The sequence below is a fragment of the Candoia aspera genome, chromosome 2, assembly GCF_035149785.1.
Source record: "Candoia aspera isolate rCanAsp1 chromosome 2, rCanAsp1.hap2, whole genome shotgun sequence".
In the NCBI taxonomy this organism is placed as follows: Eukaryota; Metazoa; Chordata; class Lepidosauria; order Squamata; family Boidae; genus Candoia; species Candoia aspera.
In genome coordinates this window covers 237,543,021-237,569,360 of record NC_086154.1, presented here as the reverse complement: position 1 = coordinate 237,569,360, position 26,340 = coordinate 237,543,021, and the positions used below count along the sequence as shown (strand labels likewise).

Genomic DNA, 26,340 nt, shown 5'->3' with positions numbered 1-26,340 from the left:
ATGCTACTTATAGCAATATTTTAAAAGACGGATCAAAACCTGTAAATTAATCAAGTTATTGTAGTTTTGACTATTAAGTATCTTAAATATCTTAAAATATGCTTTAACTGCAATCAGCTAAATACTTCTAGGGACTTTGCCTAATCCCCAGGTCAGCGCTTTTTTAATGACCAACTGCCTTCTGATACTACAAAAGGATTTGCCCAATAACTTATTCAAAATATAGGCATGCAAATCCTCATATTTAACATATATTCAGAAAATAATTAGTTAAAAGGGAAAATAAAATCATATAAGTAATTTACAATCAGCATAACCTGATAACAGCTAATAGTTTTAAATCCAGGATCAACTTTACAAATGAGCCTGTACCAATGTTAATTTTAATTCGCTGGAAATATTTGACAGTAATAGCACAATGTTATGCATGCTTTCTCAGAAGTAAGTCTCAGTCTGTTCAGTGAGACTAACTCATGGCTAAATGTACATAGTACAATGGTATACATTTATTTTCCAAATATATTTTACTTGTTTCTAGTTATTATTTTGTGATAATCAAAGTATACCTTTAATTTTCTAATTAGAGTGACTACAGACACTAAAATAATCAGTGGGTTTCTTTCTTCTCAAGGGTGCCACCCAATTACACAGTATTTTTTTTAATTAAGCTTTTTAAAAATTAATTGTTCAAGATATAATTAAAGCACATAATGCAGAATATAAGACCGACAGAATACAAGTCTAAAAAAGAAACAGGAAAAGCTGAACAGTCACTCGTGCCCTGGTCCTCTCCCATATAGACTATTACAATGAGCTCTACACGGGGCTACCCTTGAAGAGTATCCGGAAGCTTCAAGTGGTCCAGAATGCAGCCATGCGGGTAGTTATTGGTGCCCCTAGATTGGCACATGTGACATCACTCCTGCGCAAGCTGCACTGAGTGCTGGTTTGCTTCTGGGTCCAATTCAAGGTGTTGGTTATCACCTTTAAAGCCCTACATGGCATGGGGGCCAGGGTACCTGAGGGATCATCTCATCCCCATAACATTGACCCATCCCACCGTGTCAAGCAGAGAGGGCATGCTACAGACCCCATCAACAAAAGAATTTCATCTAGCAGAGTCCAAGAGGTGAGCCTTCTCTGCAGTGGCGCCTGCCCTTTGGAATACCTTGCCCCCGGAGGTGAGGTGTACGCCTTTGCTCCCAGACTTCCGGAAGAATTTAAAAAACTGATTCTGCCGCCTTGCTTGGGATGGGAAGGGCAATAGCTCTTCCTGGGGGTGGTTGGCGCTGTAGTGCCCTCCCCATTGAATGAGAGCTTTTTGCCACAAGGGTCGTATATTTATCTATTTATAACGATATTTTGTATTGCAATCTATGTTTTATGGTTTTAATTTGTTTATTATGTTGTAAACCACCCAGAGTCCCCCTTTGGGGGAGATGGGCAGTGACAGAAATTTGAAATATATATATATATATATATATAAATAATAAAAAAAGCTAAAACAGTACAGGACACAGTATTAATTAACCAACACTTGTATTACTGTGGCTGTAATATGATCCTCTGGTTTGGGACCATAGCTTGCCAAGAATACTTGTGGTGGGTACCTGTTATTTAAGCAGTATTTCAAAAGGAAGAAGGGAAGGTATAGCAAATCTGCTTAGAAAGTTTTTTCTGTCTTTTGCTTGATGATATCCTTGATCCCAGAAGTTAAGCAGCTTTATCTGCTGTAACATTTACTATTGTATATAAAGCACAATGCCTGTATTAAGCTCCCTATTCTCCTCTTTAAATAAGAATTAAACATTTATTCCTGACTTTATGATTCTGGCTTGTGGGGAAATCATCTATACCAGTTTAGATATAATGTTTGAGAACTCATAGATAGAAGTTTTCTGATTTCTTCAGTCACTTTCACTAGCATCAGAAACCAAGTGGAAGTGATTAAGCAGGACTTTCATCAATATACTTTCTTATTCCTAATAAACCAAACTAGGCCATAGCCCAGTGTTTCTCAACCTTAGCAACTCCAAAATGTGTGGACTTCAACTCCCAGAATTCCCCAGCCAGCATCAGATCTACTTATACTTTTACTATCCAATAGTAGAAATAATGTGAAATATTAACTGTTCCAGAGACCTCTGATAGCAAGAAACTAATACAAAGTTTCTCTAGCTTTACTAGCATTACTAGCTCTCAGTTTTAAAACACTGACAAAATGCCACAGAGAAATCACTGTGTCATTCCTACAAAGAGGAAACATTTGAAAAGGAGATTCGTAATTAATCCATATCAATGTGGCAAACAGCAGTGATTCCAAAAAAATGACACATTCACATATATCATCAAACACAGCCATCTTTCATGAGTACATAAGTCATGGTATTTGTATCAGGACATTGTAATGCATCATTCAGCCCACTCTCTGTTTGATCCTATTTCTGCAGTAGCGATGGAAACAAATGCAAGTTAACACATTAAAGGCCCTGCTTTGGGATTGTTTTTAATAATAAAAAAAGCCAGTTAGAAATTTTATAAATAACACACGGTATGTATGTATGTATTTACTGTATCTACCTTTTTTCTTCAGAACAATAGCTAGAACCATACAATTTGGATTGAGAGAGTGGAGATGCAGATGAAGATTCTGTTCCTTCCCCTTCCCTATCATTTACCCTGGTACCAATAGAAATTATCTTCCCAAATTTAATACCAGCTTTCAATGTGAATTTTATCAGAACCATAGCAGGAGGAATGGTAACCCCTGTCTCCCATAATGAGTCCCAATCAGGTTTTCATAGTGTTATTAAAAAAAACCCAGCCACCTACATATTAAGCCAGTCTGACGTAGTATGGTTAAGGCACCAGGCTAGAAACCGGGAGACTGTGAGTTCTATTCCCTCCTTAGGCACAAAGCCAGCTAGATAACCTTGGGTCAGTCACTCTCTCTCAGCCCGAGGAAAATGGCAAACCACTTCCAAAAAACCTTGCCAAGAAAACTGCAGGGACTGGTCCAGGCAGTTGCCAGGAATCAACACTGATTTGAAGGCACCAACCACCACCACCCCACCCACATATTGAGTACAGTCAGTGCAATGTTATTATATGGAATCTATTTGAGAGTTATTTGAGCCCAGCAACATTTATCAGATTTTGTATTAAATCATGAGATTATTAACTTACCAATGTAGTTTTTTGACACTGCTATTTCTTTGATTTCAATGTGAACAGAACCTTTTGGAATCTGAACCACTTCCATGTAGCCTATAAGGAAAGTAGGGCAATTGTTTCACTGATAAAAAGCAATACTTATGCTGTTTAATTTTCTGTAAGTAACACAATTAGATAGCAAGAATTCAAAAGATCTTAACGTTATTTCTTATCAGAATCAAGACACAGAGACCTGCTTTTTCATTACAGTGATAGAAATGTAAGAAACAGAAACAAAACACGTTACATGTCAGACTGCACAATCAAATGAGTTCTGAATTGTCTGATCATGTTCATCTGCACAGATGAGCCAACATGTGCCAAGGAGAAAGATGGGAGGGGGGAATTGCAAGAAGTGTGAATCACCATTGTTTGGGCTGCCGGGGGAGTCAAGGTCGTACTGCCAGAGACATCTGCGGCTGGTATGCCTGACTGTTAGAGGTTGAGTGAGAAAGGAACAGGAGTGGGGAGGGGGTGCTGGAAAGTTTTAGTGAGTTTGGGTGGGATTCTCTTAATCGCAGCTTTTCTTCTGATCTGTACACTAGTTTCAATAAACCTAATTTCTGCATATTCCAATTGTGCATGAGTTGGGTCAATATTGGGACTGATGGTGTCAGTTCTTACATAAAGCTGTGATTAATAGAACTTTTTAACTTTACCAAGAGAGTTTGCATTCTCTGAGGAAAGTTTATTTCTAAGCTCTCCAAAGTTGTTCGCTGACGGAATGGAGGGCACAGCTCAACCTGAGTCAGAGGTGGCGGCAGATAATGGAGAGGTTCCCGGCCCCTCCATGCAACCGGCAGTGACTACGAGAAGTAAAGGGGCGAAGGTCCAAGGGGAAAAGGCAAAGGAGAAAGGAGGAAAGGAGAAAGCCAAGAAGCAGCAAGTAAGTCAACCACCTTCCCCAGAGCCTGATGAAGTCCTAGAGAGAGAATTGATATGGTGACCTAAGCCCAGTTGGACTTTTGGTGTTGGAAATGGAACAGAGAGAACACCAGCGAAGTGGCACACCTGGCAGCAGGAAGCCAGACACCGGGAACTGTTGAATGACAGATGCCTCGCTAGAGGAGAGTGGGAGATGCAGATCGTGACAGAGATGATGTTCAGTCTCAAGGATGTGATGGATGGGTTGATCAGCCACTTGGTCTGAAAAGAGCAGGTAGCCACACCTGAGAGCGCTCAATCAGTGTCAAAAGAAGAAGCAGGAGCTTTGGATCAGGCCAGAACCAGTGAGGGTGAAGATGTCACACCAGCCAGAACCAAAATGGGTGAGAGATGGTGCACATCCAGCCTGCCCCATGGAGAGTTAGAGCCAGCGGAAGTCCAGCAGGGTTCCGTGACCTGAAAGTGAAGTTTGGGGGGGGGGGGTGGATCTGAACCAATTGGCATGCTTCCTAATTCATGTGAGCAGGTTCATGGAAGAATTTGGTGAGTCCTTCCCCAGTGATGAAGCCAGGGTGAGGTACATGTCAACTCACCTGGAAGGGGAGGCATTGAAATGGATGGTAGGAATGCATGAAGCCAGAGCTCCAGAACCCAGAGATTTTGATGAGTTCATGACGGCACTAAGAGAGAGAGTTCATAGACAAAAACTTGGCTCAAGTTTTCATTCGACCTGCCAATTCTCCAATGGCTGCCCCGGTGCTGTTTAGAACCAAAAAAGATGGTTCGTTGCAGTGATGCATGGACTATAGGGGTTTGAATGTGATTTATACTACCAATCAGTACACCTTGCCACTGATGAAGGACATATTAGCTCACCTTTCAAAGGGGAAAATTTTCACAAAGTTGGACTTGAGAGAAGCTTACTTCAGAGTACACATCTGTGAGGGGGATGAATGGAAAACTGCTTTTAACTGTCCTCTTGGATGTTATGAATACCTTGTTTTACCTTTCGGATTGAAGGGTGGCCCTGGAGTGTTTATGCAATTAATGAAGTTTCACGTGAACATCTGTACCGAGGAGTGTTATTCTATCTCGATATCTTAATTTACTCCAAATATGAAAGAGAGCATGTACAGCTGGTTTGCAAGGTGTTAACCAAACTCAGAGCCGCCAAATTGTATGCCAAATTGTCTAAGTGTGAATTTCACAAGGAAAAGTTAGATTATTTAGGTTACAAGGTGTCGAACTGAGTCAGCACTGAGATGGATCTGGGGAAGGTGCAAGATGTTGTGGTGTGGGAGCCTCCTAGGACCAGGAGGCAGTCACAGAGTTTCCTGGGGTTTGCAAATTTCTATAGGCAGTTCATCCTGAAGTTTGCCCAAATAGCCCTCCCTCTAATGGACTTGCTAAAAATGAAGGGAAAGGGGCAATTGAAGAAAGCCAAGAACCCCGGGGCAGTGCTAAATTGGACTTCTGATTGCCAGATGGCTTTTGATAATTTAAAGTGGCTTTTCATGGTAGAGTCCATTTTAAAGCATCCTGACCCTGCGGAGCCCCTCATCACCCAAGTAGATGCCTCAGATGTGGTGACTGGGTCCATATTGTTGCAGAAAAGTCAAAATGGTGAATTGCATCCTTGTGCCTATTGCGCAAGTTTACTGAGACTGAGCGCAGATGACATGTATGGGAGAAGGAGGCATTTGCAGTGAGGTGATTTTGCTGATGTGGAGACATTTGCTGGAAGGGGCCCAAAAACCTTTCGAGGTTTGGACTGATCACAAAAACTTGAAGCTCTAAAAACCCTGAGGGAATTGAGCACAAAGCAGATTCGTGGGTTCAATTCTGTTTCAATTTCACTTTAACGTACCTGCCTGGGGGAAAAATATTTCTAGCTGATGCATTGTCTCATTTACCACAGCACAATAGCCAGTGAGAAGAGGTGGTGGATACTGTAATTCCAAAGCAACAATTAGGGTTGGTGGTGGTGGCACGCAGTCAGAAAAAATTGGGAGAAGCTGAAGCCCCAGATTATTTGAAGCAAGTGCTGAGGCGGGAGTTGCAAACTGACGGTTGCAAAGCAATAAAAACTCATTGAATGAAAGTGATGGGTTTTACAAAAGGAAATTTTAGAATGGACCCATGATGCTAAATTGGCCAGCCACTTTGGATTTGTAAAGACTTTGCACTTACTGCGCAGACAGTTTTGGTGGCTGAGCCTTAGGCAAGATGTGAAGGACTATGTGGCTAGTTGCCCCATTTGTGCCACAGAAAAGAAAAAAGAGGGAAAACCCCAAGGGCTACTTCAACCAGTGGCTAATCCCACCCAATCATGGAAGCAAATTGCTATGGACTTTATAGTAGGTTTGCCTGAGAGTAAAAAAACAAACAAACCTGATTTGGGTTGTCACAGATTTGTTCTCTAAACAAGCTCATTTTATCCCATGTGCCACGATTCCCAATGCCAGCCAGCTAGCCAAGCTATTTATTCAACATATCTATCGATTACATGGGGTCCCTGATAAGGTGATCAGTGATAGTGGTGTACAGTTCACTTCCAAGTTCTGGAGGTCATTCCAATTGTGCATGAGTTGGGTCAATATTGGGACTGATGGTGTCAGTTCTTATATTACATATATGCTTTCATTTGTATGATGAGTAGCTATTTCACTGCATTCTACAATGCATCAGAGAACAGTGGATAGTGGAGGGGATTGATATAAGGAAAAAGTTCTAATAAGTACTGAATAAAAACAATATGCAGCTTTAATATTAACCAGCATCAGATATACGTATATTTGCCAAGATCTCATGCAAGACAATAAAAGTCCAGTTCTTCAAAGCATAGTATCTAGAAAGAGTATAATACAGTAAAATGGCAGCAGCCAGGTTGCTACTGCCTTAACTACTGCTAAATAATAATAATAATAATAATAATAATAATAATAATAATAATAATAATAAGAAGAAGAAGAAGAAGAAGAAGAAGAAGAAGTAGAAGAGGAAGAAGAAGAAGTATAAGTATAAGTATAAGCATAAGCTTGAGACTTACCACCTCTGGGCAGTGTATCGTTGAAAAAACCTTCAATAGCTTCACAGGTACTCCCATCGCCACCACATACCCGACACCTGTCTTCTTTAGCATCAGATCCCAAAATATTGTCACACCCAACATGCTGAAAATGAGTACAGTCAAAATAACTATACAATGGAATTTATTGTCTCTTCAGTTAAAAGTACAGGTTGTTAATGATCCAATTAATGGCATTCTTAATTTATTAAAATCATTGTTGAAGGCTCTATCTTGCCCTCTATGTATTTTCTATTCTAATTTGCAATAAGACAATAAGAACAACTTAGAATTAATACCGGAAGCATTATTTCCTTATATGCCACTCCTAAATATTTATACTACATATACTACATATACATACACACACGCACACATGTACATACATACATACACACTGATGATGGTCTGACTTTCAAATGTGGTGCATTCAGATTTCTTTTTTACAATTCTTCCTTCCTTTCCCCATGCAAGAAGGCATGTGAACTAGATGCATCTTCCTTGCTGCTATAATACCGAGAATACACCCTTATGAAGTGTTTCACAACTGGAGCAGATGTCTCATCATAAACATCACTGTATTTGAGGACCACACCATTGGGAGACTGAATGAACATGTTGGGAATACAACCTCCAGCAGAAAATCTATGTGGTTGCCAAGAGTCAACACCAACTTGATTGCACATAATTAATTAATCAATCAATCAGTGGGGAGCCATCTCTTCCACATCGTGCTTGATTTTAGGAATTCATTTGCAGCTTAACAGCCTTGCTTCCTTCAGGTAGTTCTGTGAGTGTCTATGTATGATTTCTTCTATAGATTTAGTATTTTCCTTACAGCATCCCTCCATTTGTGAATTCACTAAGCAGGTAATTCAGGAGAACCTTTAAAAAGGAACTGAGTGCCTCATCTAGAGCTCAGTGTGTATCCTCTTCTCATTCAGCTTCACTGATTGGCTCAAGGCTAACAATGAGTTCCCCTCTTGGCTGCTGCTGTCTTGAATCTACCACCTACTAGCACTTCATTTGTATCTGGCTTCTCGATCTCATCAGAGTATGCTGCACAGCAATCTTGATTGTTTTCATGGCAATATCAAGGATTCTAATGTTTACCTTTGCACATATCCAATAACCACCCATTCTTTACATCTGCAGTTCAATTTTGTTCTTTTGCCTTTTGGGATACATGTATATACATTGGCTTCAAACATTCTCATAAGGCACATGCTGGCTTTGTTCTCAAGTCTTACTTGGGTGGACATACAGAGTTTCAAAGGAAACTACAACACAGAGGCCAAGAACAGCTGCTGCCAGTCAAACTTTTAGATGTTACTATACCAATGCACAAAATATGACAAATAATCAGAATTAGAAATCCTAACTCAGGAAGATAAATATGATATAATAGGCATCATTGAAACTTAGTGGATGATACTCATAATTGACACAGTGCTAGAAAACTACAATTTATTCAAAAGGACAGACCCTACAGAAAGCGTAAGGGTATTGCACTATATGTAAAGAAAAAAAAGTACAGAAATTACAATGGAAAATAAATCGGATTCTATGATTTCCAATCACCAAAAAAAAAAAAAATCCAGAAAGAATGGGAAATTCTGTGAAAAGAAATGCTGAAAATGTAATCACAAACAATTTTGCAGGAACAAAGAAGGAAATATGAGAGAAATCTAAAGAGCTCCCTAAAATGCTGAAGAGAAACAGGACATGTACAGGAAATAGGAGGAGGAGATCATAACCAATATAAGGTATTCTCCAGGTAATATTGAATTTGTATAAGTGTTTCAGATGCTGTCATCTTTCTACAGGTTCTTCCTTCTTTCCTGAGATCAATTTTTATTCTTCCAACAAGAAGTACCATTTTTATTTCTCTGCTCTGTTGTCCATATATTAACATCTTCTAAATGGTTTCTCACAATATCTGGGAAGGTTGTTTAATATCACTCCAGTATAGACTGCTCTTTAGGTAGAGTTGCCCCTTGGAACTTCTAAATAACATGATATTGAATTCACAAATATATCCTTTTTCCAGCCTCCTATTACATATCTTTATGATCAGGTACACTTTAGGATTGATATACTTTTTCTTATATAGTCCCTGCAATATTTTTAACATATCCTTTGCAATTATCTTATTCCTAAAATGAACTAAAATTAAATTGCTTGATATTAGGCAAATTATTCCAGTTGCTTTTTTATCATCTCTGTCACAAAATTTTCACTCATTTTCTGGTTCTGCTAGTGACTGAATGTGCAAGGTGCTGCCAGCTAATTGGCTTCTCAAAGCATTTTCATTTTAAAGGACCCAGATCAAATTCAGGACTTTCCAGTTTTTCACTTGCCTGAGATCACTGTACTGTTTCCATTCAGAATGCTCTTTTCTTTTTCTCATAATTCTTTAAATCATGTGGGCAGTTTTATAACACTTTAATAGGGAAATTTGAGATAACTCTGGTTGGAAACCTCATTAACCGGAGTCCATATTTAGCAGAGAACATATCTGAGTATAAAGAAGCCCATTAAGAGTATTTAGAGACAGATGCTTAAAATACAATATAACAAGGGCTTTTATTAAGGAAATTACATGATTCAATAGAGAGACTGCACCATTGACCTTTCTGTTCTCATGGCAAAGGAAAAGAGATGAAGGGAGAGGTAATCTATTTTCCTCTAAAAAGGAGACTGAAAGGGTAAGTCCAAGAATATTAATCAGCTTTCCAATCAGGGGAAAAAATAGCAGAGAGAAATAAATGAAGGAAGAGGATGTCCCTTCCTTGCTCTTTCTGATCCTAATGGCTCTAAGTTGTTAATAGGACAAATGGGGTAAAATGTCAGTGCTTCTGGAACTGCAGCTCCAATATATTAATAAAGGCAGTTTCTTGACAGCTGTTTCATTAGAGGAAGATGCTGCATAGAAATATTTTAAATTACTTTTACTTCCATGTAATATTCTTTATGATATAAGAAATACTGTACCTTGCATTCTCCATTGATACAAATATCCAGGGAATCTGCATTGCACTGTGTTCCATCTATCACTGCAGGAGCACGTTCAGTATAGAAATTGTAACCTTCTGCTAAACAGTTTAATGCACAGGGCTTAACCCCACCTAGACAAATAAAACATTTTTAAAGATCAAATTCCAAAGTTTGAAGTATTATATACAATTTGATATTAATCTCTTTTTTTCAAAAATCATGTCACTGATCGTTTTTCAACAGTTTACAGGAGATTAATGAAGCTAAAGGATTAGGACTGATAAACAAATTTTGTTAAATTGAACAAGTCTTAAATATTTAATAAGTTATTACGCAGTATTAAATATTGCCAGAATCGCATAGACTTTTCAGATAGCTCAGTGATTCAGTGATTGGGTTCCCGTACAATACTATGCTTGGTTTCTGAGCTCTTCCAGACAGTTGCTTTAATGTGTTTTCCTCCAGTCTGTGAAGTGATACAAAAAATATTTTACTCCGTCCTGACAGCCAAGCTCTAATTAGCCTCAGCTACAGTGAGTGGTACTGTCCTTACAGCTTTAATCTGTGGATTTCTTCTATGTGCTAAAAACAGCCACCCATCACTTTTCCTAATTGGGTGAGGGTGGGGAGGAAAGTACGGTTTGACAGATGGCTGGACCTGCAGCTTCAGCTGTCTGACAGAACCTGATTTTGGGTGGGTGGGGGGCTTTCTGCTTTACCTGCATTACTACACCAGGAAGTTTCCACCCACTCCCCAGATGACCTGCAGATCACTTGTTTCAGGCTTTCTCTTCTTTCAGTCTTCCTCTCATTATCTCTCCCATTCTCTCTTGTTCATTCTCTCTTTCTTGCTCCTCTTTCTCGCACTGCCTCTCAGCTGCTCATTTTCTTTCTCTCTCCCTCACTTTGCAGCTGACAGGGAATGGTTGACACATTCTGGTGCATGGGCTTGCTGCTTCTTGTGCCAACCCACCCCTAGCCCTGGCACTGGAGCAATTCCTCTCTGTCAATTCTGCTGCTAAAATAGCAATCCGAAGTGGCGATGCCAGTCACTTTGCAAAAGTGAATAAACATGGGACTGTTGCATTATTTCAGGTTTCGGTGCATAGCTAACTTTTTGATAGAATCATTTAACAAATGAGAAGAAAAAAATATAATTGTATGCAAACAGCTCCCGTTCTGTTTGGAATGTTAAATCCTACAGGCAATTGCCAGGGCTGAAAAGTGTGGGTGTACTCTGCAGTCACAGTGGTCACTAAGAACTGGGCAGATCCCAGCCCTAATCATGCCATCACCATGGCTGCTACTGAAATGCCAGAAATCATGCACATAACAAGATATTAGGCACTCTCAGCTATAAGCTAGGGATGAGATAATGGGAGCATTCATGAGAATATGTTGTTAAAGAACAGAGCCTTTAATTGTACAAGCCACAGTAGCCAGGTTTATAACTTATGTTAATTAATACATAATGACATACAAGGAATAATGGTACACATATTGTGTTAAGCCAACATCAAACCACTTTATGGTTTAATAAGATGTGTGAACATAGCCATGATGTTTAATAAGCCCTGAATCACATCTTATCTTTTAGCAAATCTTACTCAGAAACAAACATCCTGCCTGCACAGTCATTCAGCCATTGCCTGACTTTGGCTAAACTCTCCAAATATTTCAAGTGAAAATTATCTGCATGCATGGTCCAATCCTATGTGAAGTCCAGCAAGGCTCACCTTTGCCTCTTCGTGACATCCAGCTCAGTTACAAATCTAACATTGTACAGTCAGGCATGACCATTTGCAACACAGTATTTCAGGGCTGTGCAGTGCTTCAGAAATAATTTGGAAAAAATCGTTCAAAGAACATGGAGCTGGAACATGACACCTGCCTTCAACTCTTTAAAGCAACCTCATATTTTCTAAGATCATATGGCTACCCTCTGAAATTGCTGTGTGATTCAAGAAAAAGAAACTTCTGTTTTAAAGATCATGCCCTTGAGCACTCTGAAGCACTTTTCTGAAATCAAATCTAAGGCCTGTAAAGCCCTTGTGTATATACCAGACCCTCAAGGTCCACTTAGGAGCAACTCATATCCTGCCTTCCATGGGCAGGACTTAGAGCTTGAACATAGCCAAGATTACCAAACTTCACATACCTCCTGTATATGGTTTCCAGTTGTAATATTTTCCTCGAAATGGCATATTATCAAAGTCTGCACACTGTTTTTCTCGGAAATCACGGGCTCCAAAAGGACATGGCTAATAAAAATAAAAATGAAATTTTTTTTTGATGAACTTGAAATTTGAACACATGTGATGAAGTTTCCCCCCCCCCCACTAAACTTGAAATCACTAAGGAAGCTATTATAGATGCAAGCTATGATTACAGCCTCTTTAAGCAGACTGAATGTCTTGCAAGAAACCACTGAATTATATAAAAAAAGAATCAATCAATGTTTCATTTTAAATCAGGAATGTCTTTTTTTACAAATTAGCCTAAAATGTAAAATGATTGTATTGCTTCAGAAATATGGCACAATTCATTAGGCACTCAGGATCTCTTTGTAAAAATACATGTAAAATGTTATGCGTGTCTCCTGCATAGATGTTAGCCACACTGAATTCAGTGGGTTTACTCCATATAAATATGTAAAGAATTGCATCTTTATTTCATATAATGTACTGTATATAATAAACATGGACCAATCCATGTATGAATATCTACAGAAATTCAGCAGAAGTTTCTAATACTATGAAAAACTTTGCTAGTGTGAAATCTGCTACAAATAAGTGTATCAGGAAAAAAAAAAACTACATTGCTTAAATTTGAGCAGGTTAATACAAGTGCAGGTCCTTCAAATAATCTGGTACTATGAATTGGCTTGGTGATCAATATATGTGGTATAGTACTGGTATTATATGGACTTGGCTCCACCAACAACAAGCTGCTCTGTTCTTGCCAGTTGAAGCTTTCTCACTTTCCCATCTCTGCATCATATAGATGACAGCCTGTTGGCCCTCATCCTATGCAAACCTGCTTCCAGATATATATTCAAGATTTCCAAGATCTCCCTGGACTAGTTGAAGGAAATAAGAAAGCTGTCATTTGCTTATTGATAGCATTTTTGGTCAAATTTCTCCTAGGGTTTCACATAGGTTTTTTTTTTTTTAAATTAAACTCCAAGGACCCCAAAAGCCAAGTGCTAGGAACTGGAACAAAGCCCTTAACTGCAATTAAGCATTTTTCCATGTAAGAGATACCAGGTGAAGCTGGTAGATGTGTCTTCAGCTTTAAAATGATTCTGCTTCCCTCAATTTTAGTAGCAAACTTGTAATCCATCAAAAGGGCAAATAAAAAGTCTACATGGAAGAATTTATCTACAATAGACCCCAAAAAAGGGTCAAAGGAAGGAGAAAGAAAATTAGTTTGGTTTTGATGTACATATGCAACCAAGATGATTCTGTTTATGAATAATTAGAACTTTAGGGAGTAATCTTTTTCAATTACAGAAGGAATAGTGAATGCTGACACAGGGCAAACTTGACAGAAATCAGTAGGTGTAACAATACGTCATTCAAGCAAATAATTTCACTTTTAGTATACACATTAAGCAAACCTCTTGGTCTTCATATGACTTTCACTTCAAAGAATACTGAGTAATAATATTCTTAATAAATCCTGAAAACAAGACCGTCTCAGCAATTTTGTATTTTACAAAATCTCAATGAATAATAATAAAATCAATTGATATAGTTTTAATCATTATCAAGTTACAGCACAATTTAAATTACTAAAGAAAATAACATTTGTACATCCAATTCATGTTCTAATTCAAAAGATGAATGCATATTAAAACTAAAATGAAGATAAAACATTTTAAAGAAAATAATTATTAAAGTATTTTGAACATGATAAAACAATAGTACAAAAATATACACTAACTTTTTTTCTCACAATAATAGTAAATGGAAATGCTTAATTAAAATAGACTGAAAATTCTACCATAAATTTTTTTGCTGTAGCTTACAGTCTAAGGTTACCAAAGAACTTCAGTAAAAACATCAGTACTTTATGGATGACTTTAATATCTAATATCTATAAAATGGAATGCAGTAGACACATTTAAGTAAAAGGTTTATGATGTGTTTTACAAAATAAATGTAATGTTGAATTTTTATATATATGAAATAAGGTGTGTAATATAATTATATAATTTTCTATTATTCATGATTTGTATCTATTACTGAGAATATTCTCAGTATGTTCTTATTAGATCCAGTGTTAACTTTTCAGTATTGATGTCTACATGTTGGGTTCTGTGCTGCACATTACTTGTTATTTATGTTGTATAAACAGAATTCTGACCAATATACAGGCATATTTGATTAGATTTCAAGTTAATTTTCCTCTACTCACATCAATGTTACAAGAGCGATATCGTTTCCTTTCTCCAAGGCAATATTTTCCCCCACCAGAAGGTCTGGAAGAAATAGTATAAATTTTATAAATATATGTTCAAGAAGCTATAATGATTTTAAAAAATCATATAACCAAATTGATTGTATAATATTTTTTGAAAACTTCAGACTGGAGCACAGCATCCTTGCTTAATGACTGCTGCAAAAATGGTAATAAAATCAGGTCTGGATTCACTTAAGGATCGCATTGCTTAGAGACCTAAATTCCAGTCCCAATTGTGGTTGTTAAACAAGGATTATTAATTTTTATGGCAAAAATAGATATTCATAAATGTTTTTTAAAAATAAAATATTTTTGTTCAATATTTGAACAAAATTTTGGGGGTTTATCACAATAAAAAAATGTAGAAAAACTTATTTTTCTTCTAATTAGTTAAATAAATTATAAACATCTGTATTCAGCACCAGTAAAAGCCTATAACACTGACATATAATTATAGTTTATAATTACTTCAGAATGATCTACTTCTGAACATTCAAGCTTTTCATGTTATGTACCTTGAAGAGTAGCATCCAATCTGCATGGGAAATTTATGTCTGAACTTGAAGAGTATTTCAAGTATAGTTGTGATATTACATATTGTGGAAAATCCTCATCGGACAAGTACAAGTTCCAGAATGTATATAGGATTACTTTTTTTTTCAATTTGCCATTAATTTTTTTAAAATACAGTATGTATAAATCACAAGCTAGTACTACTTTAAGAATTTGGGTAGTGCTACAAATGTCTTGTCAGAAGTAAGCTGCAATGAATTCAGTGAGATTTATTTCTAGGTAACTCCTTACTTTTTGGATATAGCATTGCAGTCTCTGAAGACCTCAGTTGTATATTAAAAATAAAGATGCATTTATATTTAAAAATATGATTTTCAAATGCATTCTGACTGGATGTCAGTACACTGCATATACCTCCTAACTGGTGGGACGTGGGCATCAGTAAGTGGTGGGTTTGCAAGGTTTTCTTCTACACTGATGTAAAGGTATGTGGGAATGGCCTTGGGAGACGGGGAAGAGCTGCAGCCAGGGGCAATGGTCAAATAAGCAGCAGCTGAGCCCGTAGAAGAAATGTGGGTGGGACAAACATCTCAAAAGAGACCCTCCCTAGTTTCTTGGGCTGTAATGAAGACAGGGGAAGAATTGTACTTTCAGATTTGCAAGGTTCTGTTAATGTAACCTTACAATAGTTAGTACTTCTGGGTGTGCTTCTGGTCTGGACTGCTTGCAAGGCTGACAATTGGAGAAAGGGTATGTGTCCTTTATGAAAAAAAAAGTATTAAAATATAGATTCATCTCTCAATAGACAGAACTGAAAATGAATGCAAGGGAAGAGGATTTGGTAGCTGTGAAGAGCAGGGTGAGAAGAATAATGTTACAGCCTGCCCCAGAAGTATGTGGAGTTACATTAATGGGAAATATGATAAAGAATACTTGGTATAATGTAAAAGGCTGTGGATGAGAAAAGCATGAACATAAGGAAATGAATGCTGAAAAAAATGAGGATGAGGCAAAAATATTTTATAATACGAATAGGGAGAAAAAATAGTTGCAAAAATGTAGTGAAAGAAGAAACAGTTAAGAGTAAAAGTGGGAGAGAAAATACAGAGTGACCTTGATGGAAATAAAAACTTGTTTTGGAAATGGATGAAGAGGGCTGAAGGAGGCACCCCAGCAGAAAGAAAGAAGTTACAAATAAAGGTGATTAAATTATTTGAGAAAGCTCACAGTATGTTAGAGATTTGTATAAGGATTATATGTTGAAGAGCAGAACTGACACTAATAAATGTTAGTGTCCAGGTGGGGTAGGGGGAATGATGAAAAGGAAATCATAAATGTAAGAATGTTGAAAAAAAATATTGAGGCTTCAGGTGTAGCTGGTATAACTGGAGAAATGTTAAAATACAGATGGAGTAGTTTTACAACTTGTTTTATGAATGCATGACAACTGTATCTGTCCCTGATGATAAGAAGAATGTCATTATTATTCTGTTATGAACGGGAAATGAAGTAAGAGTGAATGCAAAAGCTACAGGGAATCAGTTTGTTAAGTGTACTTGTAAAAGGTATTTGGAAGAATTGTGACCAAACAATTAAAAGAGGTAGGAATGAACAAAAGTTGGCTTTATGCCACACAGGGGTGTAACGACCAGGGCTTTTCTCTTCACAGGTCGTTGAAAAATGTATAAATATGAGAGAGTTCAAAAATACATGTTTGGAGAAAGTGTATGATAAAATGTAAGAAGTAAAATGTAGGTTTGGAATAATTGACTGAGTATGGATTTCAATAGTTTTGGAATGTAAAAACAGTGGCGAGTATTGGAAGTAAAGCATGGATAAGAATAAATGAAATACCTAGCAAATGGCTCAACACTGGGAAGGCAGGGGACATAGACGTGTGATGTTCTCTTGGCTGTTCAGTGTGTTTAAGATAAATATAAGGAATACTTTTGTGATGATTGGTATGTTTGTCGCAGATATTAATGTATATTTATTTTTGTAAAATGATGATGTTGGGTGAGAACCTGAATGATCTGAAGTAATTTTAGATAACTGGTATGATGCAATGAGGGATACGTTTCTGAAAATTAATGCCTTGAGGAGTAGGTTATATTTGCTATGGAAAACAGAGCAAGCATTTGCAAATTATTCATAACGAAAAACTTGAGCATATAGAGGAATTTGAGCACCTCGATTACTCTATCTCTTTCATTGTCTGAGTACCTTGGTTTACTAAAGATTGGTAGATGAGACTTTATAATATGTGCAAATGCTGGAAGAAGGGTAATGGGTGGTATGTGGTCTGTTGCAAGGAATGTTTTTCATAGGAAATGAAAATAGCTGTGCATAAGAGTGTGGTTCTTCCCACTCTTGTTATAAGGAAGTAGGAGCTAGATATGTCTAGATAAACGTAACAATTGTCTGCATTGGGAACAGGTTCCATAAAAAATGTACTGTATGTGGGAATAGAGGAAGTGATAAAGTCAAGAATGAATATGGATTGAATACAAAAGTGAGCGACTAGAACAAAAGAAGTATGTTGAGGTTGTTTGGTCATATTGGAAGAGTGAGTGGCAACTGAATTACAAAACAAATATATAAAGAAGGAGAGAAAGGGTCAAGAGGAAGGAGAATTTAAAGAACCAAAGGTAATGTACGAAGTGGTGTATGTGTCCTGTTCAGACTATGAGGCGGCCAGACAGGGTTATTATCAAAACCACTCTTTATTAATGCAACTATTTACAATAATAAGTCCTTGTGATCAGTGAAGAGGCTGGTTCCGATCAAGACCTCCCGGGCAACAATGGGAGAACTGGCAAGGTTGCAGGAGGAGACTGTGGCAAAACAGCTAGGCAGGATTTGCTGACTGGAGCTGGGAAACTGGAAAAGGCTAGGGCATGTGGCAAAACTGGAGCTGGAGGCAAGTGTCTGTGATCTGGAACAGCACTTGAACTAGGCTGGCACCTGGAAGCTAGGCGAGACTGAACTGGAACCACTGGGCAAAGCTTGGCTCTGTAGGCAGGACTGGACTGAACTGGACAATCTGGGCTGGACTGGTTACACTGGGCTGAATACTCAGGACAAGGCTGATAACTTGAAACAAGGCTGGATGTGGCTGGAGATTCTGGGCTAGGCTGGGAACTTGGCACACGACTAGACTGGACTGCAGATCCTGGACAAGGTTGAGAACCTGGAGCACAACAAGATTGGCCTGAAGTTCCTAAACAAGGCTGGGTGATTGAAGCATGACTAGACTGGACTGGAGATCCTGGGCAAGGCTTGAAACTGGAAGTATGATGAAACTGGACTGGAGATTCTGGGCAAAGTTGGAAGCATGATGAAACTGGAGTGGAGACCCTGGGCAAGGCTGGAAGCTTGGAGCACAACAAAACTGGACTGGAGATCCTGGGCATGGCTGAGAGCTAGGAACAAGGCTGGGAACACGCTTGGAATGCGCAGAATGGCAGCAGCAAAGTCTGAAGCTGGATGCTAGCCTGAGGTTGCTGGATTTGGCAGGGAGAAGATCATCTGTGGCAGCATGTGCAGGATCCAGGTCCTCTATGATAGGAAATGCAGGCACTGATTCCCCTCTGGCTACAGACAAGGTTTCCAACGCAGGTAAGGGCTCTTCCACTGGGGCTGTGAGCTTGAAGGATCAGTTGTCACCAGCAGCTTGCTCTTCGCGCGTCTGCCTTTTATGCCAATCCCTTGCACGCCTATTCCCCTCTGCAGCCAATCGGGCTGCCTTCTCCTTCGCGTGCTTTGCTGCATGCCTTTCCAGCGCACTGATTGGAGGATTCAAATCCTCCTCCGAAGACTGGCCAATCAGCGTCTGTAACTTCTCCCGCACTGCTGAGTCACTTCTGGGTTTTGCTTTCCCAGTTTCTGCCTGGTAAGTTTCCCCTTCTGACTCAGAAAGAGTTTTGTTTTTTGAGTCAGAAGCTGGCTGAAACCTCCCAGTATGGATAAGTGGCAAGGATAGAAATGTGGCCAAGTACAGCAAATGGTGTTTGAATAAACTTGTTTTAGCTGTTTTTCCTTTTCTTATCTCAAATTTTAATTTCTATGGTTTACTATTTTTAACTCGCTTTTTGCACTTTGGATAAAGTAATTTACCATGACAGAAAATAGTATGATGGGGTATATATATAAAGATGCAAACATCTTTATCTTCACACTTCTAATTAAATAATAATAATAATAATGACCTGAAATTATGATGGGAACTTTTATCCCAAAATTCTAGTAGCCTTTAGATGTGCTTCTTACTCTTAACATGAAATCAGCCATTTATTATATAATGTGTTCTTACATCATAACACCACTTTATGATGATTTCTTGACCCAGAATCAAACTGTCATATTCTAAGCATACTAACTTTTGATAGACATATGGACAGTAATTAACATTACTGATTTCAGTAACTTTCAGTATACCTACTAGGCATAATGAATGAACAGATTGGAAGCGGGACATTAGAAATTAGATAAAACATTATCTGAACAATTCTTCAGAATAATGAGATAATTACATCATTATGAATGCAAGCATTTCCCTGCCCAGTTAACAAGCAACGAAATAAGGAATTTTCTATTTTGGAACACCAAAACAAGAAGAAAGAAAACAATAAAGATTTTACACAGCTAATAGTGCTCTTGGGAAAAAGGATTTAACTGATGGCTATGTTGCATAAAATAATCTATATCAGCATTAAGTGTCTCATACAGACAAATCATTTTAAAACTTTAAACTGTATTTTAATTTGCAAAACAACTCATCTATGAATAATATAAATATTTAAATATGTCATTAAAAGGAATTTATTAACAGTTAGGTTAACAAAAATGTAGCTATGGGAGGAAGAAATTACCTGTTAAGTATAAAATGTAAAATCTTTCTATGCTTAATGCATATATTTAAACATTTCAAAGCATATGAAGTAACCTTTTTCTAGATAGTTGATATGAGTTTTTGTTTTAAAGATAAGGTGAGATAGTATTGAAGCGTTTTGACAAATAACATATGAATTCACATTTAGAAACATTTCCAAATATGTCTTTTTTGCTGGCGATGGCTTACTTTAGCTACTTACGCTGGACTGTCACAGTGCCTTAAGGATGACGAGACTCCTCCACCGCAGGTCCTGCTGCACTCTCCCCATATTGACCAGGGACCCCAACCCCCATCTATGCTCTGGGGCCAAGTGCCAAAAGGTACACACTCTCCCTGATAACACCACTGAAAAGATTTCATAGAAAACACAGAATTAGCTTTTGACTAATAGCATAGTCAAGACAGTAAAATATATATGACCAACATTAGGCATCAACATTCCTTGCATTGATAACATACAGATGTTTTACTTTCCTTAAGTCTGTTTAGTCACAGGTGCAGGCAAATGCTATTTGTTTTTATCGTTGACCAAACCTGAATCATAAACTCCTAACATTCATAAAAATTTTACAAGCTAGCATTTTCTGTTTCATAAACAACCTTACTGTCTCTTGTTAAAATAAATTGCAACAGATTTAAAGCCTTATTTAGTCATTAAGATTTTAAGAGTGTTTAAACACACCTGTATTTGGGGTAAATTATTTAGTAGAAAAACAAAGAAAAAACTCCAGTTAGGAATTTTATAAGAGCTATTGGCTCTCCATTAAAACAAACAAATAAAAAACCACACTGAAATAGGAGAGATATTACAATGGAAGATAAATTTGAAGCAGTATTTCATTCACACTTACACTGGGAACATAATAAAACTAATGCCAAGAGACTAGAAATAATCCAAATCTTTATACACAGTAATTAGCCAATTTTTCAGAGGGTAAATAATTCTCTGGAGTGAAATATTAAAAGAAATATCATCGAAGTTTTAAATCTGATTTTTGTTAAAAAATGATGAGACATCAGGTTAGACAAATATATTACTTAAACTGTAATAATTTATTCATATGATATTAAGCAAAATGATAAAGTCCTAATTTAAGCCCAAATCTACTTGTTTTGTTTTGCTGAATAAAATTGAAGGAATGTATGCAAAAAATGAAGCATATCTTTTTCCTGTGAAAACAGCATTTTGACATTATGTGTCATACATACATGCATACATACATCACACAATTCACCTTTGGGATAAGCAATATTTTATAAGTATAAAAAGAAAGAAGAAAATAGTAAAACAGAACAAATAAGGGCATGAGATAAGAAAAGGAAATATAGGTGAATCTAGTTTATACCAATATCATTCACTATATTCACTATGGGCACTGAAGATGTTGCCTAGTCTGGCAATGAAATGTCTGCAAGAAAACAACAAAGCTCAGAGAGCACCAAGGACTCCACAGTTCAACCCTGAGCTACAAATATTTGCTTCGATTGGTACCACATATGGGCGTCAAACGCTCCAGAAAGCACACAGATGGGAGAAATTCGCAGGAAGGCAAACTTTGACCAAAGAACAGCTGTTCTTTCTGCATGAATGCCTGTGACAGGATGTCCTGCCCTCCAGCGTCAGATACAAGTCACCAATAAACTGCACAGCTGGATGGAAGATAGCACAACAAAGTGGGTGAAAAATGATACGCGCATGATCATGGACGCCCATCTTAGATTAAACAAATATCAACACACCATAGACAATCTCAAAGAACAACTAGAACAAACTATGACTCCTGAACACATCGACATGTTGACTACAATCAAGACCACATCACTGAGACAAGCCGAAAAAAGGAAAACTAAACTCCAACCTAAACTACAGTACTTAAATTGAACTCCAGAAACAGAGAGGCACCAGAACCAGAATGGGTGGTCAACATGTACAGCTGCCCACTATCCACTGCAGAACACAACATCCCACAGAGAGGCCTGAAGTACAACACAAAGGGTGCAAATAAGTTAGAATTCTTCGCAAGTTTTGCACTGAAGATGTCTGGTCTGGCAACGAAACGTCTGCAAGAAAACAACAAAGCCCAGAGAGCACCAAGGAATCCACAGTTCAACCATGAGCTACAAATATTTGCTTCAATTGATTCACTCTCTCTCTCCACATATTTTTGTTCTTGCAAACCATTCTTGCTTCTACCACAATTATACATCAATTCATTCATTGTCTTTTGTCCTTTGAACTTTTTACTTTTTTCAGGAACTCATCAGCTGCACTGACCACGATTTTCTTAGTCTTTTTCCATCTTCTCAACCCATTCATTCTTCCTTTACATATTGTTCCCAGGGCTGGGGTTAATGTGGTTGTTATGTATTGGTTTATTGTTCTAGTTGTTTTAGTCCAGGCTGCCTGTTTATATGGGTCTTAACTGTTTTAATTGTTCTACTGTTTTGGGAATTTTGTAATGATACTCAGCAGTGTATTATGGTGTATTATCTCTGGAATTCAAAGATTTCTGTACAGATAGCCATTTTGTCTTGCTAGAATTAAATCTGTTTAATTTTTCCTGTTTAATTTTTAAATTAAATCTTCCTCATTCAGACCCTAACATTTTCCAGGCACCAAGTAAATATCTCCACTGCATTACCTGCTGGCCAGGGGCATACTGATGTTGCCCCACCCTGTGCTAATGTATGACCTCCTCCACTGACTTTATGTAGATATTAAACAAAAGTGGAGAGAAAGCCAAGCCCTGTGGCATGCCATAATAGAAAAATTGTGGCCTTTACCTCTCTCCGTCCACCACTAATGATTAGAATCAGGTGCTCAGGAAGGAAAATCACTACAACATGGTTCCCCCACTCTTCCAATTCTTGTAGTCAGTGTAGCAGAATGCCAGTCAATGGTATCAAATGCCATCGATAAATCAAACAAGACCAGAAGGGTTACACTCCCACATCCCAGTCTCATCAGAGTTCATCAAACAGGGCAACCAATGAGGCTTCAATCCCATACCCAAGGCCTGATAGTAGACTGATAAGGAGCCATATAATCTGTTTTCTCCAGAAGTTTCTGTAGATGTGCACCTACCACCATCTCTGCCACTTTTCCTAAAAAAGGAAGGTTCAGTACCAGATGATATCCAAGACAGCTAAGTCAAGAGATGGCTTCTTGAGAAGAGGTGCAATAGCATTTTTTTCAAGGCTGCCAGAAACCACCACTCTTCTAAGAACATATTCACCACTTCTTGTACATACCCTCCTGTCACCCTCTTGGCTACTTTTACTAGCCAAGAGAGACAGGGGTCTAGTCCAAAAAAATGATGGGCTTACCCCACAGAGTTCCCTGTCTACTTCCTCAGGACTCACTAGCTCAAACTGATCCCAGGTAACTACAGAAAACAATGTCATCTCAACTGAACCTGCTTCATACAGATGTATTTTATTTTCCAGGTGCAGAGGAAATTCCTCACAATGACCCAGTGGCAGTTCTTCTCAGTCATGTTAAATAAAATTGCTAGATGGCTATCTGTGGATATAGTAACAGTAGAGAAGTAAGCCTGCTTCACAGCTCTTACCACCAAGAGTGCCTCATTTATGAGCTCTTACCCAAGTTCGGCTGTGTTCATCCTTTGTTTTATACCAGCAATACTTTAGGCATCTCCTCTGGCATTTCATCTCCCAGGTCTCTTTGGAAAATCAAGCATCCCCTCTGGATTAGCAAATAGAAAAAGGTCACTTGGAATCCTGTCAAGAACCACCATCAACCTTGGATTCCATTGATTGACCAGGACCTCCACAGAACTGCCCTCCAGAGTTTTAGGAAACTTCCTAAGGGCCCTTTGAAACACTTCCAGATCCATCAATTATCTTGGGTAGACTGATCTAATAAGTGCTTCCTCTCTGAGGAGCCAAGAGAAATCAACAAAGACCAGAGAGTAATCTGATGAATGTGTTCCTGATTTTCAGATCATATTTCAATTGCTCCAAGATAAAAAAAACCAAACAAACAGTTGCAATATGTGGCATCCTATATATGCTGGGCCCACGATAACCTGAGACAATCCTGGTTGTTATGGTAGCCATGAATTCTTGGGCTGTCTCCTCACCGTTCCACAACTCTGGGGGCTCCAGCAACAGTTTTGTGATGAGGTCCAGCAACCGAGGTAGGGATACAGCTGTGCAGCAGCCACAATCCCAGTTTATCTCATATATATAAGGCCTCACATCCAGCTATCTATGGAACAGTGCCACTGTCAGCTGCAGGACCTCCCAAATGCCAATCACCATTCTGCCATCTCTACTGTGGGGCTGAAGCTGAGAACACCTGATCCTAGATCTCCCCTTAGTGAGGACCTATACATATGTCTCTATTAAATTTTGTCAATTAGAGTCTGCCCATTTCTTTACATTAACAATATCCTTTTGAAATTCATTTCTTTCTTCTAGGTTATTGGTTATTCTTCCTAATTTTTATCATCTGCAGCTTTCATAAGAATTCCTTCTATTTCCTCATATAAGCCATTAATGAAAATGTTGAAGAATACTAGGATCAGATCTGTGGCATTCAAATTGATACCTTATTCAAGCCTGATGAGGAACTATTATTGAGTATTATTTGAATTCCATTTTCAAACCTGATGTGGACCCTGTCAAATAGATATGCCATTTCCCCAGTATGCAACTATCTTGTTTGCTAGAATGTCCTGAAATACTTTATCAATTGTGTTCCTGAAATTAAAATAGGACTACAGCAATCCCATAACCTACTAAAGGAGTTAGCTGATGAAAAAATGAAATAAAATTAGTATTTCAAAATCTGATCTTAATACATTCATGTTGACTTTGTGTAAATATTAAAAGTTGTCCAAGGTGGTAACAGATTTATCACTTTATGATATGGTCTAGAAATTTCTCAGATGTCAGATCACACTGACTGATCGATCATTTCCCCCCTTTTTTCCTTATTTTTTTGAAGATTGGGACAATATTTGCTTTCCTTCCATTGCCTGACAATTAAGAATTTTCAGGGATCGCCGCTATTTGTAACTAAGGTTCAATAGTCATCAAAGGCTAGCCCAAATCAGTAGGCTACAATTTTCTCTGCTGCTGTCTAGGCAGAGATTGCTGATCAAAACCATAAGTGCAGTCTCATATCCAAAGCAAAAGTAAAATTGGCAGACTATAGGATGATATCCAGATGTGCTGAATCATATTTGGCTAATATCATATAGTTGCTTTGGCTGAGAGAACCCAGGTTTCACAGAAGATGGAAATAAATTACACATTTAACAATGTTTCTCAAATATGAAATAAGGAATCAAGATTCCACTTGCCAAAGAAACCACTGAACAAAGCCAGTCCAAATGTTTGAATCAAAAAACACATTGCCCTTCTTAAATAATGCATCAAATCAACCCATTTTAAAAAGATGTACATTTCAATCAAATGATCAGCATAATAACTTAGAAGTACAGGGGAAAAAAATCTACATTCAAATATAGATACATACATACTGCCCACACTGGCTAATCCTTAATAGCTGTTCCTTTTCTTCTTGTAATTATGTGAGGTGCAAACATCCAGTGGGCTTTGATTCCCTGACTGGGGATAGGGATTAGCGTACACTTTGCTTTGCTCTCTTTTCTCAGGACTATTGATAACTGAAGATGAATGTTCTTTTTCCCAGGTTGACCTTGATTTTTCTAAAGTGAGGTTAAATTGTCTACTTGGTCAAATGCTTGGTATCTTTAGTAAGTGATTTGAATTTAACAAATGAAGCAAGAATTATCAGAAAGTTGTGGAACTCTGGGCTAGAATTAGCTATCTCCAAAATGACTCACATTTAAGCAATTGCCTCTAAAGTAAATGGAAATGTGTCATAGGAAGTATAGAATGATGAGACAACTCAGATTTCCCTGCTCTTTTGTCAGTCGAATTAACTCAGAAAAAATATATGCAGTGTTAGCACAGAAGATGTATTCATTTCTTATACCATTGCAATTAATCTTTTTTTCTTTAATTTCTAAGATATAAATTATCTGTTTGAATTTCTGCTTGTTTTTCTTTCAACATTGAGAGAAGTATCTAGTGCTCTAGAGCTCTGTCCTGGGCCCCTGTGCTGTTCAACATTCTTATCAATGACTTGGATGAGAGAGTTGAGGGGACCCTTAAAAAGTTTGCAGATTACACAAAGCTGGGAGAGTGGCTAACACTTTAGATGAAAGAGAGAAGATTCATAAAAGTCCAGTCAGGCTGAAATGAATAGGGTGGAACTTAAACTTCCAGGAGAAACATAAACTTCTGCATCTAG

General features: G+C 37.9%; 1 protein-coding gene across 1 annotated transcript in view; it reads right to left on the bottom strand.

Moving 5' to 3' along the window:
• ADAMTS6 (ADAM metallopeptidase with thrombospondin type 1 motif 6) overlaps positions 1–26,340 on the bottom strand; it is a 154,430-nt gene that overhangs the window by 22,623 nt on the left and 105,467 nt on the right. The window contains exons 13-18 of the mRNA XM_063295602.1: positions 20,233–20,378; positions 14,582–14,645; positions 12,321–12,423; positions 10,160–10,293; positions 7,148–7,271; positions 3,187–3,267 (exon numbers count right to left, since the gene is read on the bottom strand). Of these exons, the coding sequence (XP_063151672.1) occupies positions 3,187–3,267; positions 7,148–7,271; positions 10,160–10,293; positions 12,321–12,423; positions 14,582–14,645; positions 20,233–20,378 (652 nt within the window). The remainder of the gene's footprint in view (positions 1–3,186; positions 3,268–7,147; positions 7,272–10,159; positions 10,294–12,320; positions 12,424–14,581; positions 14,646–20,232; positions 20,379–26,340) is intronic.